The sequence below is a fragment of the Scardinius erythrophthalmus genome, assembly GCF_964197995.2.
Source record: "Scardinius erythrophthalmus genome assembly, chromosome: 7".
NCBI classification, from domain to species: Eukaryota; Metazoa; Chordata; class Actinopteri; order Cypriniformes; family Leuciscidae; genus Scardinius; species Scardinius erythrophthalmus.
In genome coordinates this window covers 11,615,883-11,630,362 of record NC_138227.1, presented here as the reverse complement: position 1 = coordinate 11,630,362, position 14,480 = coordinate 11,615,883, and the positions used below count along the sequence as shown (strand labels likewise).

The following is a 14,480-nucleotide window of genomic DNA, read 5'->3' as shown; positions in this document are numbered from 1 at the left end:
TTAATAAATGATATAATTTACTAAACATCACATATCTATGCTTTTGGTTTATAAAAGCAAAAATCCACTCCAGGTCATGCTCTTCCTCAAAATGCTACACACATTTACATTATTTCATGAACAAGAATACTGTAAGAAAAATATCCGACCAATTTTTAAATGGGCAACATTTATTTGAAACAGAACAGCGTGGCAATTACCGCATTTCGAAAGTGATTAGTTGAATTTTAGAGAGCATATTTAACATCAGAGACAAAAGCATTGAGCGATGAGGAAGGACATACTGATGGAGAATTCACACTGCGCTTTGGCAGAGAGGTTTCATATACAACATTGAAGTAATTGCTGTCAGCCCAAGACGGTGCAGTGGGAATACCGCCAGAGGCAAATAGAGTACAGTAGGTGTTCCAATTTAAAGACTCGCTCAGTATGGGTTTGGGGGAAAAAAAGAAAAGAAAAGGAAATTAACATATTAGCTGGCATATGGTTGTGATGAAAAACTAATGGCTACAGAAATACAATGCATTTTTAGCTATAATGATGTACAGTCTGACCGGTCGAATATAAGTTCCAGCTACTTGCCTTAAATAGAATCTACAGTAACTGCAACAATTTGATTTGACCTTGGTATTTAAAGGGACAGATCACCCATAAATGAAAAGTCATCATTTCATCCCAAACCGTTTTAAGCAGTGTAAAGATCTCCTTTTATGTTCGATGGAAGAAAGTCAAGCGAGTTTGGAAGGACATGAGGGTGAGAAAATAATGACAGAGCGATTCCTTTCACTTGGTCTACTGTGGGCTCCACATTTCTAAGCCTCTTAGCTCTTTAGCATTGTCTCTTTGTTTTCAGAGATGAATGAGTCTAAATAGGCAAATGCTGCAATGATTATTCATAAACAGAAAGCATATTTAAAACGCTTTAAGAATTTTACATGAATATTCCGTTGCGTGAGATAAGGACATGTTAATGCTTGATTATGGGCAAACAAAAGTGCTGATGAGGTGAACTAATTATGGAAGCATAATTCCATGCCACATTATTAATTACAGAGATATAACCTGTGAGCACAGCTCAAGAGCACACACACACACACACACACACGCACACACGCACATACCCACATAGTTCCAGAACAGTAAACTTGAATGGTTGGTATTAATTTAGGCAAAATTAGAGCAAAGAAAATGTATTAAAGGAATATTTCACTCAAAAATTTAAATTAACCCATAATTTATCCTGGCTCTTCCCAGCTTCGTAATGGCATTGAATAGAGCCCGAGTTTTTGAAGCTCCAAAAAGCGCATCCATCCATCATACAAATAATCCATACGACTCCAGTGGGTTAACAAATGCCTTCTGCGTATATATGGCGTAATCTTAGGTGGGAATTGACGAACACGGATCCAGTCTAAAACGAGTTAAAAGTTTTAAAGAAAAAAAGTCAGAGGATTTCGATATAAGAGAAGAGGAGCTACGTCCTGTCAGACGTCGGGTCAGAGGTCACCCTTCTGCCAGAACTCGAATCTCTCATGAACATGCGAATGGCCGTTGCTGGAAGCCAGTGATTATAGTTTATAAAGTTTTAAATATGGATATTTTTCTTACAAAAACCCATTGCTTCGCTTCAGAAGGCCTTTATTAACCCACTGGAGTCATATGGATTTACTTTTATGATGGATGGATGGATGAGCTTTTTGGAGCTTCTAAAACCATTACAAAGCAGGAAAGAGCCAGGATATTATTTAATATAACTTAGAAGAAAGTCATATACACCTAGGATGTCTTGTGAGCGAGTGAATTATGGGTGAGCTATTCCTTTAAGAATATGCAAAATATAAAACAATTAGAACTGCTGGTTTAATGTCTTAATTTTGTACTTATTTCTATGTTTTATCATACAAAAAAATAGTGCATTAAAAAACTGAACGACCTTAAGAAACTGAACTACTTTTAACTGGTGTGTGACGAGACAAGATTGGGTTCACGAGAACGAGATGAGATTAGATTTGGACAAATCACAGATTTGAGATCATCAATGACAAAATTAATGATTGCAGGTGCATTTTGAAATGTTTCAACTAATCATTTTGCAATGAATGTCATTTCAGTTCTACATTCTGAGCATGAATTATCATATGCATAGAAAGACAACAATATACAAGCACTGTAAAAGGTTTAGCCACAAACTCAGCTGACTGGCTTCTCTTCTTTATGATTTCACATCTCTTCAGACCTTACTGTACATGAATTATGAGCTTCCAGAACTCCTAACTGAACTCCTTTCCGCAAATTTAACACGGAAAACAGTATAATAAAAATAGTATAAAAACAAAATACGGTACAAAAAATAAGTGCAACCATAATCAAAGATTATGACGGTGGGCACTGTAATGTAAATATAGCGGTGGCATATTCTATGCTAATTTCACCCTCATGCTCCATCATGGCGATATCGTGATACAGCTTTTCACCTCGACGAGAAACCTCATCACATTTAATATGCGCTTTTCTCATAAAATATTTATAGATTCATTTAACGTAAAAAAAAAACCAATTTGAATCGATTTACCGCCTTTAGGATAACTAAACTGCCAAATTCTATAGCTAGTGTTAGCATGTTGCCAAGTTAATTGTGCGCTATTCTAATACACATGAAAATATACAACAAACAAATAACTGCTTATCAATACTATTCATTTTTTAATTGATTGTTCAAATATTTATAATGAATATCTCCCACACTGTCCACCAGATTTAATCTATTTTTCACTAAGCTTGTCGCCATGCATTTTTGGGATTGCAAAGAAAATACAAATTTATTTATTTAATTACTTAATTAGCTTGTACAAATTATATTAGCTTGTCACAATAAATGCATTTCCATTACTTGCAAAGTATTAAGGTTCATTCACGACATGTCGTAAGTACCGTAATTACAAGATTCTTACTTGTAAAAAGTGTTCACGTCCTCGTAGAACTTGTAAACTCTGAATTTTCTGAAAGCTCTGACTCGGACCACCTGACCACTGCAAATTCATTTTGGCGTTGACAGTGTTGCACGATCATCTCAGAGTAAAACGTCACATGTTGTCATCTCGTAATTACGATAACTGCGACATGCCGTGAATGCAGCATTAATTAAATGCTAAATTTCCACTGTACAGTAGTTTCTAAGGAGCGTCTTCAGCCCTGGAGAATAACCTGGCAAAAACAAGGCATCTTAGACAGCAAAATAATTATTGGAACAGCCTTCCAGTCGAAAGCCTTCTGTAAGCAGCTCACTAGCTATTGGAACAGAGCCTAGATTTTAGAACAGAGCTTGTATTGTTACACAACGCCGTGTAACAAAAGGTGTTGTATGAGGAGAGAGCAGAGTAACTTATGTGAAGCGTGGGGTGTTTGAAATGTGAAAAACAAACTTTAGTCTCACCTAGAGTAGTTGAAGAGTCTGCTATCCCAGAGGCTGTGTACTCCACGGGGCCCACTGTGGAAGAAACAGGAGTCAGAGCCGTCAAAGCGGTTCAGCCCATCCTCGGTGTTCTTGGAAGCGTGGCTGTGCACCACATCAAGCAGGACGATGATACCCAGAGAGTGAGCCACGTCAATCAGCTCCTTGAGTTCCTCTGGGGTGCCAAAACGACTGGAGAAAGAGAGAGAAGAACAGATGAAGGCAGATATCAGAGCAGTCTGGGCAGAGGTTGTCTGTCAAGCTGTATGATCTTATTCTTGGGATGAGCTTGAATCTAGCAGTAGTTTGGATGTTAAGCCCAAATCTTTTGAAAAGTATAGAGATACCTTTCGGGGTGTATTGCAATACACACGATGCACACGTAAGCTTGCAGAATACAGAACATCTGCTTTCTTCAAGACTTGCTCAAGAAAATGTTGAGACATTGTTGGAGTTGGGATGGAGTAATGATGGCTGTCGATTAATTGTCATAACGCGATAAGCAATTTGTCTGTTTTGTACATGTAGCCTCATTCTCATCTCAAGGCCTATATGATTTCTTTAAAGGCTTTAAACACTTCAAAAGGCATACATTATATTTGAAAAGACATGAATAATAATGTTATTGTATTTACAATTAATTAATATTTTTATTTTTATTTAAATCTATCAACTTTTATAAAAAAAAAATTAATGAAATAAAATAAAATGTAAAAAAATAGAAGTTAAACTAAAATAAATATTATATGATATAATATAATATAAAATAAAATAAAAAGTTTTTCAAATATATTTGTAATCAGTGTAAGACAAGTAACTCTAAAAATATAATTAATTACTAGCTACCAATTATCTTAAACAGTGTAATTAGATGACTGTACTAATTACTCTCTCTAAAAAGTATTAAAGCATTACTTATTACTAATTACTTTCTAAATCCCATATCAACCTTAACCAGTTGAACAATACAAGAATTGACAAGAATAAACTTCTCTTTTAATTCTTTCAAATAAATAAAATAAAATTGCATAAATTATTCTCGAACTGACCAAAGCATTTAAAGGGAGAAGGTTACATTAAAAGTATATATTTGGCGTTTAATGTTAATGTTAAATTCACTATTGTTTTATGCATAATTGTTCTATAGTCTATACAGTATTTAACGCAATTACATCACAAGTAACTGTAATTAAATTACAGAAAAATTAAGAGTAATATCTTACTTTACTTTTTCGCAAGGGATAAGTAACTTAATTACAGTAATTAATTACTTGGTAATGCATTACACCCAGCACTGTTTGTAAAAAATATATTTCTGATTTGTAATTTCAACATGAAAACTGCAATAACATGGCCCTGAGTAATTTAATTATTTTGTCATTTAAAAAAAAAAAACTACAAAAACTAAACTAAACTGAAAGAATGAACTAAAAATAAAATGGAAATAAAAACTAAATTGTGCTTTCCTTTAAAAGCATTTTTTTTTCAGGCTAATATCAAGAAGATCAGGTATGATGGATCCATCGGCTAAGCCAGGTGACATGTTCAGCTGCTCAAACAAACGGCAAATAAAGTCCCCTTAAAGTGGAACAGTGGTGATACGCAACAGATCGCCCCTTCTGGGATTCGAACTTACAACCTCCTGGATACCATCCCAGTTCTGCCACACAACATATGTGTGTGTGCTTATCTCAAAGACATCCCCCTACACAACAGCTGTGTTTAGCAATAGCAGCAGTGCGAATACATCAACCGTGCGGCCCAATTGCCGTGTAAAAACAAACAAATATGGCAGTAAATAAAAATCAATCTCAGATCGTTTACACCGTCATGGACGCTGAGCAGAGGTCAAAGCCTCCATTCGGGGTGACATATTGCTCCTTGCGGAACAAAGGGCGAGAGTGGCACGTTTCCATCAGCGCTTCCTCACGTATCTCCTTCGTATAATTGCTCCATGAAGCTTCATCTGTCCTCTAGCTATCATCATATCACTTTCCCCCGGCAAACGGGACACAACAATACCCCTCCCCTCGGCCTCCGCCCCTTCCCAGCATCCAGACCTTGCACTTTTTAAACAGCTCAGGGAGATCAATCATGGGTGAAATTACTCTGTATACATTATACTCGTGCTATAGGCTGTCGCCAGCGCTAGCTGGTAAGGGCGAACGATGGAATAAAAGCACATAAATAAAGAATTCCGGCCTGTCTTCCTTTATCTGCGGTCTCTACCTCTCCACAGGATTAACTGCAAATGTGTTTACAGGGAGATTATCGGCCCCGTCAGAGGCGCCTCTCTGTGATTTGAGGCCACAGAGTCTTCAAGAAGTGTGCGCGCCTAGAGTTTTTACTGAGGAGTGTTACACTTACCTCATTTTAAACATTCTGAAAATGAAAATGAGTGGCCGGTACCATTGGGTGTCCAGTGAGTGTCAACAAGTGTGCCTGACAGTTGATTTTCTAGGTGTTTTTTTTATCTTTGACTCAGAGTTCTGAGAAACACCGTTGAAAGTGGATCGGACTGAACAGCGCAACACACTTGAAGCCAATCAGCAGTAGGGGGTGTGTCCACTCATGATGGGGAGGAGAGTGAGCCAATCAGCAGTAGGGGGCGTGTACACTTATGATAGGGAGGAGAGAGAGTGAGCCAATCAGCAACAGGGGGCGTATAAACTTATGATAGGGAGGAGAGAGAGTGAGCCAATCAGCAGTAGGGGGTGTGTCCACTCATGATGGGGAGAAGAGAGAGTGAGCCAATCAGCAGTAGGGGGCGTGTCCACTCATGATAGGCAGGAGAGCGAGCCAATCAGCAGTAGGGGATCTGTACACTTATAATAGGGAGGAGAGAGAGTGAGCCAATCAGCAGTAGGGGGTGTGTCCACTCATGATGAGGAGAAGAGAGAGTGAGCCAATCAGTACTGCTTCTCCCCACCATTTTTGGGGGCGTGTCCACTCATGATGGGGAGAAGAGAGAGTGAGCCAATCAGCAGTAGGGGGTGTGTCCACTCATGATGGGGAGAAGAGAGAGTGAGCCAATCAGCAGTAGGGGGTGTGTCCACTCATGATGGGGAGAAGAGAGAGTGAGCCAATCAGTACTGCTTCTCCCCACCATTTTTGGGGGCGTGTCCACTCATGATGGGGAGAAGAGAGAGTGAGCCAATCAGCAGTAGGGGGTGTGTCCACTCATGATGGGGAGAAGAGAGAGTGAGCCAATCAGTACTGCTTCTCCCAACCATTTTTGGGGGCGTGTCCACTCATGATGGGGAGAAGAGAGAGTGAGCCAATCAGCAGTAGGGGGTGTGCCCACTAATGATGGGGAGGAGAGAGAGTGAGCCAATCAGCAATAGGGGGTGTGTCCACTCATGATGGGGAGAAGAGAGAGTGAGCAAGAGGGAAATTTGAAGAAAGAGAGATGGCTGAGAGACATTACAAAAGACAAAAAGATCAGAGAAGAAGGGTTACGATCAGGCAAGAGCTTTGGGACATGCGTAAATATTAGAAAAGCTTTCCAGCGTGAGCCACGAGCAGTGATGGGCGATTTCGAAACACGCTTTGTGAAGCTTCAAAACCTTTGTTTCGAACCAGTGATTCGGAGTGCATATCGAACTGCTAAAGTCATATGATTTCAGTAAACGAGGCTTTATGACACAACTGTCATGACCGAAATTTCAATGATTCACCACTGGGGGCGATCTCTGTGAACCCATGAACCATGTCTATATATGATTTTTGCCTGATCTTGGATCAATTTTATAAACATATCTGTCTAATAAAAAAGTTGAAGAATGGAAGTTTAAGGTCTATATTAGAGATGCACCGATTACAATTTTCTGGGCCGATTCCGATTTCCGATTTTTTATTAAGTTTGACCTGCCGATACCGATTTTGGCCGATTCCGATTTCATTTTTTCTAACCACTTTACAGCACACACAAATATTTATTTTATATAATTTCTGTAATAGAACATTTTACAATTTGCATAGTTCACACACATCTAAAGTGCAGTGTTGTGGAAAAACCATTTCCTTTTCACATTCAATATCCAATAATTTTATATAGCCTATATGTATTTAGCAAACGAAACCTCTGTATGAAAACAGGGAATGGCAATAAAATAATATATAAATACAAAATAAAATAAATATAGCCTTGCAGTATAAAGATATTTCTCAAAGCACACACACACACACAGGCCTATTGCAATCACTTGTACAAACTGAATAATAAAACAATTTTAAATGGGTACATTTTCTATAAATATTAGTCTTTGTTTTCTTTTCTGACATAGCCTACTCCAGTTCTTGTTAAAACACGCAAATTCTGTGCATTTTGGGCACTTTTTTTGTGAAACCCTATTTAGGCTATTTTGTCCATCAAAAGTGTGCTTTCCCTTTAATTGAGCGTGAGCAGTGCAGCAAATAGACTCGGCGCCGAAACACGCGCTTCACTGCTCGCGACGCTCCTGCTTGACGTTCACGCGCTGCTCCTGCTTCCGTTGTGAAAGCACTCATTGATTAACATGCACGCCGAAAAAAAATACGCGCTTGCGGTCTGAACGGACGTAATTCACGAGGTTTTCTACATGTGCTCCGTGTGCACGTGTGATGCTGATGTTGCGCGATGTTAATTATGCGGCGCCCGAGTGCATTTGACCGGCATAAAATCGGCATTTGTCAGACTGACCGGCCGGTCGCCGGTTACGGCCGATCACGTGAAAATCGGCCAATTCCGGTCACCAGCCGATCAATCGGTGCATCTCTAGTCTATATATAAAAAAAAAAAAAAAAGCCCTACAATATAATTAAATAACACACATTATAAAGACACTTAATTTTTAATGGTATAAGATGATTAGTTAATTGCATTTAATAGATTACACCTTCAATAAAACATTGTTTTTATGCATTTTTTCGCTGCATTTACACTGTTCTGGCCAGCAGGGGTCACCAGCATGTGGCTTCGAAAGCTTAGCTTGCATTTATGAAATACTTATGCTTATACTTATGTCCATATGCTTACATAGCAAAACAATGGAAAAGCAATGCATTGGAATGAAACAGTGGAGCAAACAGCCCCTTAGTCAGAAAACAAGATTTATAAAAAATGGATTTGAACATTTTTCAGTTTCAGATATATTTACCTTGATGCTGCGAAGAAACTCGTGACCTGGTAACCGAAGCTAGCGTAGTAGGCATGTTCCATGATCGCCATCATCTGAATACAGTTATAGCCTGTGTGTATGGCAATAAAGAGAGCAGTGATTATTAGCATATTTTGTCATTGTTTGCTCATTCACATGCTGTTCCTAATTTGAATTTCTTTCTTTAGTGGAAAATTAGATATTCTGAAGACTGTTCAAGTCAGTGAGCTGAACTCGGATCGAATCAGTCTGAACATATCATGTTCTTTTGGATGAACAGGTTGGTCAACTCCAGTGACTCCAGGCACAGATACATTTCAGTCTTTTCATCACACAAAGCTATCATATGGCTTCAGAAGATATGTAATATAATGTATGAGTGACCTGGAAAACTTTTATGGACATTTTTGGAGCTTAACTCACTAAAGAAATATAAAAATCCCCTAGGGCTGCACGGTTATGTGAAAAAAATTGCTAAAAGACTGATAAACACTGTGATTGCAATTTAAAATACCATTTTTTTTAGCTCCAGGTTTGCTCAGCTCTTTGCTCTGCTTGTTTTGTTTGCAAAAACAACTATTAAAAACAATTACGGCAGCTAATATTTTATGATTATATATCAATATGACAACAACAACAACAACAATAATAATATAAAAAAATTATATAAAAACAAAAATCAAAATACATTACTGAATAAAAAAAAAATATATATATATATATAAAAAAGTATATATATTTTGTTGTTGTTGTTGTTGTTGTTGTCATATTGATATATAATCACACAATTTTCAGTCCTGTTTTTATATATATATATATATATATATATATATATATATATATATATATATATATATAAATAAATAAACAGGACTGAAAATGTTTTGTGATTATTAATTTGACAACAACAACAATATTAAAAATAATATAAAACACAAAATAATATAAACATAAATGACTGAATTAAAATTTTACCAAATATTATTGTAATATTTTACTGTAAAAAAAATCATCTTAATTTATTTTTTAAACTTATTTACTTTAAAATATCTAATATTTTAGTCAACAGAAGAAAAAAAAGTGTGGATATTTACATGGCATGACGCATACAGGTGAGTAAATGAGAGCATTTTCATTTTTGGAAGAACTATTCTTTAAAGAAGCTTCAAATCTTTTAAGAGGCTACATGTATTTGTTAAAAAAACTGATTTTTGGCCACAGCAAACTTTTTGTTGTGATTTTTAGCTAAGTTTTCATGCAAAATAAACGTGGGAGCCAAAAAAGTACAAATTCTGCTGTTACTGAATTTGTGTAGTCCTCATGGCAGTGTGTTCGAAATGCCCACGCAGAGTACGATGGCTTCACATAATTCATAAACATCTGCTTTCGTTAACGATAGGATATTATACAACACTCAACACCTTAACAGGACAACACTACAACTACAACAAACACTGAGGTACAGCGGCAACCGTCAAACCCAACGAAATGGCTGTTTTTCTCTGTCCAGTAAGTGTCCACTACAGAGTCAGGTCTTTTATGCGAACACAAAGGGCCACTGGGACGCACCGTCTGAATGACTCATCGGGTCACAAGCAAGTCTTATCAGCCCGGATCAGCCACAAAACCAGCATTTCGTTCCCCCACGCAAGCTGTAGCTGCACTGACACCGCTTTGAAACTGTACAGGAAGGACTCAAGAGGGAAAATCCAGGCTTGTCTCACATAGCTTTTTTTTTCTGAGCAGATTGGTTTATTTATTTATCTACCTAGCTATCTTCCTCGCCCTGCTTCAGAGAAAGTTTGGATTTTTGATGAGGTGTGACAGCACCAGGGCCTCATCTCATGCGCACACACACGAGCACTTTTCCAAGCTTTTTAGATGCCAGAGCCACAGTTGTCTAGGGAAATGCAAACCAGTTACCACAAAACAATGAGAACTCCTGGGAGCCACAGACACGGTATGTTTTAATGCATGGACATATGCATGAATTATTCTATCATAATATTTGTTTTTGCGAATGGCATCGTAAGATTTTACGTGGGAAGATGGTCAATTTCCATGTAAACATTCAAGCACACATACTTCTGTTTTGCCTACGAGCACAACATACTTTTTTTATATGTATATTTTCAGAGGAAAACGCAAGTGGTGCAACTCACAGGCACCATGCTGGAGTTGGCCTGAAAGTTTCCCATGATTTCCTTGTCTCCGAGATGCCAAAAGAACCCACCACCAAGGTATTTGTATAAAATGATTGTGCCTACATATAGATGGGGCCCTCAGGGGCCTCTGTGGCCCTCCATACCAGATCTGTCTGCATTGTCCAAAATTATCCATCCCATGTTTCTACGATTTTCTAGTTCTAAAAGTGATATTCTAAAGTTGAAATTTTGATTTTAACGAGGCCATCATAAACTCCAACCAACCCATTTCCATGTGATTAAATTCAAACCCAAAATCAATTACAAAACATTAAAATACAATATGTAAGAAATTTTAAATAAGAGATTTACGCCCGTTCATCATATAAAGCTTTTGAATAGCTTCAGAATTCTTGAAATATACTGCATGTGAAGCATGGACCACCATTTCACTATAAAGTCACTATAAAATCAAAATGGACCATTCTTGTTTTGTTTTTTTATGGAATATTGCTGTATTTATTATAAATGATGGAGTCATCCATACACATCATATATATATTTTCCTTCTCCTCCCTCTTGCAGTGACATCTCTTCTCTTCAATGATGACGTGTTTACTGACATGTGGGGGCGGGGCAACCTGTCACTCACATGAGATCAACCAATGGCAAACCACAACCATTCAATCAATTCCCCATGGACAAAATCAAGTCCACCCTACATTTTTTCTAGTTAAAAAAAAACCCGTTTCACTCGTATATGTCACAATATGGAAGAAAAGACTAATCGCAACTTCCATTTCATGCGACTTTGACAGTGAGAGTCCCCATTCCCTTTCATTATATAAAAAAGTGTGACCAGAACATTCTCCACAGAACTTTGGATTTTGGGGAAACTATCTTTGTAACTGTTATATGACCCCAATCGCTAAACCACAAGCTTCTAAACCTCATCTTCTGTGTCTGGTGGATACTTGAAAATATCCCCAGCATCTCCAAAACACATCAAATACACCTCTCTCTCCAACCCTCAACCACGACAGCACTAATGAACACTTCCACACGGCGACTAAAGCCTGTAAACAGGGTGTTGACCTACAGAAAGGGGCTTGGTTGAGAGAACAGCCTCCCCAGAACATTGGCACCAGGGCCAGTCGCTCATCATCAATGCGGCAATGTCTGTCAGTTTAAGCACCACTGCAGCTCGGATACTTAGTGATGAAGGAGGAATGTTGGCAGGTAGAATATAACCTCTCTCTGGGCTAAAAATAATGTTTGTATCCTTACAAAACAGTACTTTAATGGTACTGTGGTGCAGTGAAGTACTGGATGAGTAATTCCAAGGTACTTTGATATATACTATTGCACAAAATGATCACAATATTAATTTTGCAATATACCTTAATAGTACGCTTGAATATTTTAAAAGAATACCATGGTTGTATATATCCACAAAAAAAAAAAAAAAAAAAAAAACATGGTAATACTGTATTATGGTACTTCAGTACTTCTGTGTAATGCATCAAATGTATAAAGTGCTTTACAGACCTGCTACTGATGAAGTCCATTGCGCTTTTTGTTAGCCGAGAAAAATGAAAGTGTGAAACTCTTTTTAAGAGCATAACATTGTGGAAATGAATTATCTTCCCCATCTGAATTGTCAAATGTCTTCTTTTCATTTTAAAAGTTTAGCTAAAACAATTATTTGAGGGAAGAAGAGTATTAAAGCGTGTGCCAAATTTTAAATTGAAAGTTGAAAAAGGACAAGTGTTTAACATTTAGTTTCAAAAGACCACAGAGAAAAATTATAAATGTTGAATGAATAAAAACGGTCAAGGTGACATGTACGGATAAAATAATTTGTTTAAAAAAATGTATTTGAAAAAGAAATGTTACTGTCAAAATGCTAATTAATGTAAGGCATCAAAATTAAATGTGACAAAACTAAACAAAAAATAAAGTAAAGAATGAAATAAACTAAGAAAGAAAATAAAGGATGTGTTAAAAAAACACGTTTAAATAAAATAATGTATTTGAATGAAATGTTACTGAAAAAGATACTAATTAAAGCAAGAAAACAAAATAAAACACACACACACACACACACAAAAATACAAGCAACAAAACCAATAAAAAAAATGAATAAAAAAAAAACCATCACAACATCAAAAATAAATAAATGTTTTTTTTTGTTTTTTTGTTTTAAATAGTGAGGATTAAGCAACTTTGAAAGTCGATTCTCATTATCTCAACAGTTTTGAGTTAACGAAGCAGTCTCTTACCGAGATCTTTGATCCTGGGCAGCACGTTGTGTGTAAAGTTGCTGTAGGATGCCACTTTGCCCTCAGGAGAAGCGATGCCAACGTGGGACTCGTATATCCGTAAGCTCCTGGGCTTCTGTGGACGAGGATGCTTGTGCTGGCACAGAAACAGCAGGGAAATATTTCTGCGACAATTCTTCATCCAAATTTAACATCACAGTATGAAACAAGTCCATGCCAATACAACTGAAGATAAGATGGAGCTGCTGAACAGAGCTGACAGAAGCTAATTTGGAGATTCTCATCGTATCATGACTTATGACTGGAGGACATTAACAAGCATAAATAATTCATAGTCTGAGGGGATGATGTTAATGTCTTGACTTGACATTAAAGCAAAATTGCAGTAAGTAGAAAGAAACCGATGAAATGGCTCATGATGCATTTATAAAGCCATTTTCTTCATCCCCCTGATTTCAGACAGTTTGCTTTGCTTGGAAACTTTAATTAATAGGAATTATACACACAAAAACACACACACATGCGCACACACATCCTTATTAAAAGTAGGAAGCTTATTTCGCCATGGAATAAACTAATAAAAACAGGTAATTGTGACTTCCCACAATTCACTTTTTTTCTTCACAGAATTGCGAGTTTATCTCACAAGGGAGAGTTATAAATCACAAAATAAACTGAGTTTACGTCTCAAAATTCGGACTTTTTTCCTCAGAATTGGGAGATGAAAACTTAGAATTCAGAGGGGAAAAAGGTCAATTGTGAGATATAAACAGAATTCTGAGTGGGGAAAAAGTCAGAAATGCGAGATGTAAACTTAAAAAAAAAAAAATTTAGATAAAAAGTCGCAATTATCTTTTTTATATATTTTTATTTTGTGGTGGAAACAAGGTTTCATACTATTTTAACAGGGTCTCACAAAATTAAAAATGCATTACATGTACATAGTTATCCTTAAAGGGGGTATGTGTAAGAATTTATGTATTAATTACTTATTTAATGCCAATGTGTGATGAGCTTGAAACGAAACTTTAAAAAAAACCACGAGACCTTCCCCGACTTTCTATGGTGTTTATGAAACCCACTATACTGATATTTATGTGAAGGACTCGGGAAGTCTTTGCCGGTAAAATCAAAAGCATGTGACGTTCACGTACGCTCCTGAGAGCCTCTCATCCGTTCTGAGACTCATGAAATTAATGCTTATACAATGTTCAGGAAAATGCCTATAGAGCCATTCAATACTGTAATGGCAATGTGTCATGCAAATAAAAGGGTTAAATTCAAACTATAGTCTCACATAGCCAGATCTATATAGTCTATAGTCTCAAATATACTTAATATACACTATCATAATGGTGTAATTTTAATAACATCATCTGTCAGCATAATGCTGGTGAATCGCAGAGCTGGTTCAAAAATATCCACATCTCTATGATCAGATGCTTTCTTAGCTGCTGTTTTTTCA

The 14,480-nt window shown here is 36.9% G+C and overlaps 1 protein-coding gene across 1 annotated transcript in view; it reads right to left on the bottom strand.

Annotated features, from left to right (window-relative positions):
* Window positions 1-14,480, bottom strand: part of gbe1b (glucan (1,4-alpha-), branching enzyme 1b) — a 136,380-nt gene that overhangs the window by 86,491 nt on the left and 35,409 nt on the right. The window contains exons 5-7 of the mRNA XM_081371499.1: window positions 13,016-13,151; window positions 8,590-8,680; window positions 3,434-3,643 (exon numbers count right to left, since the gene is read on the bottom strand). Coding sequence (XP_081227625.1) covers window positions 3,434-3,643; window positions 8,590-8,680; window positions 13,016-13,151 — 437 coding nt within the window. The remainder of the gene's footprint in view (window positions 1-3,433; window positions 3,644-8,589; window positions 8,681-13,015; window positions 13,152-14,480) is intronic.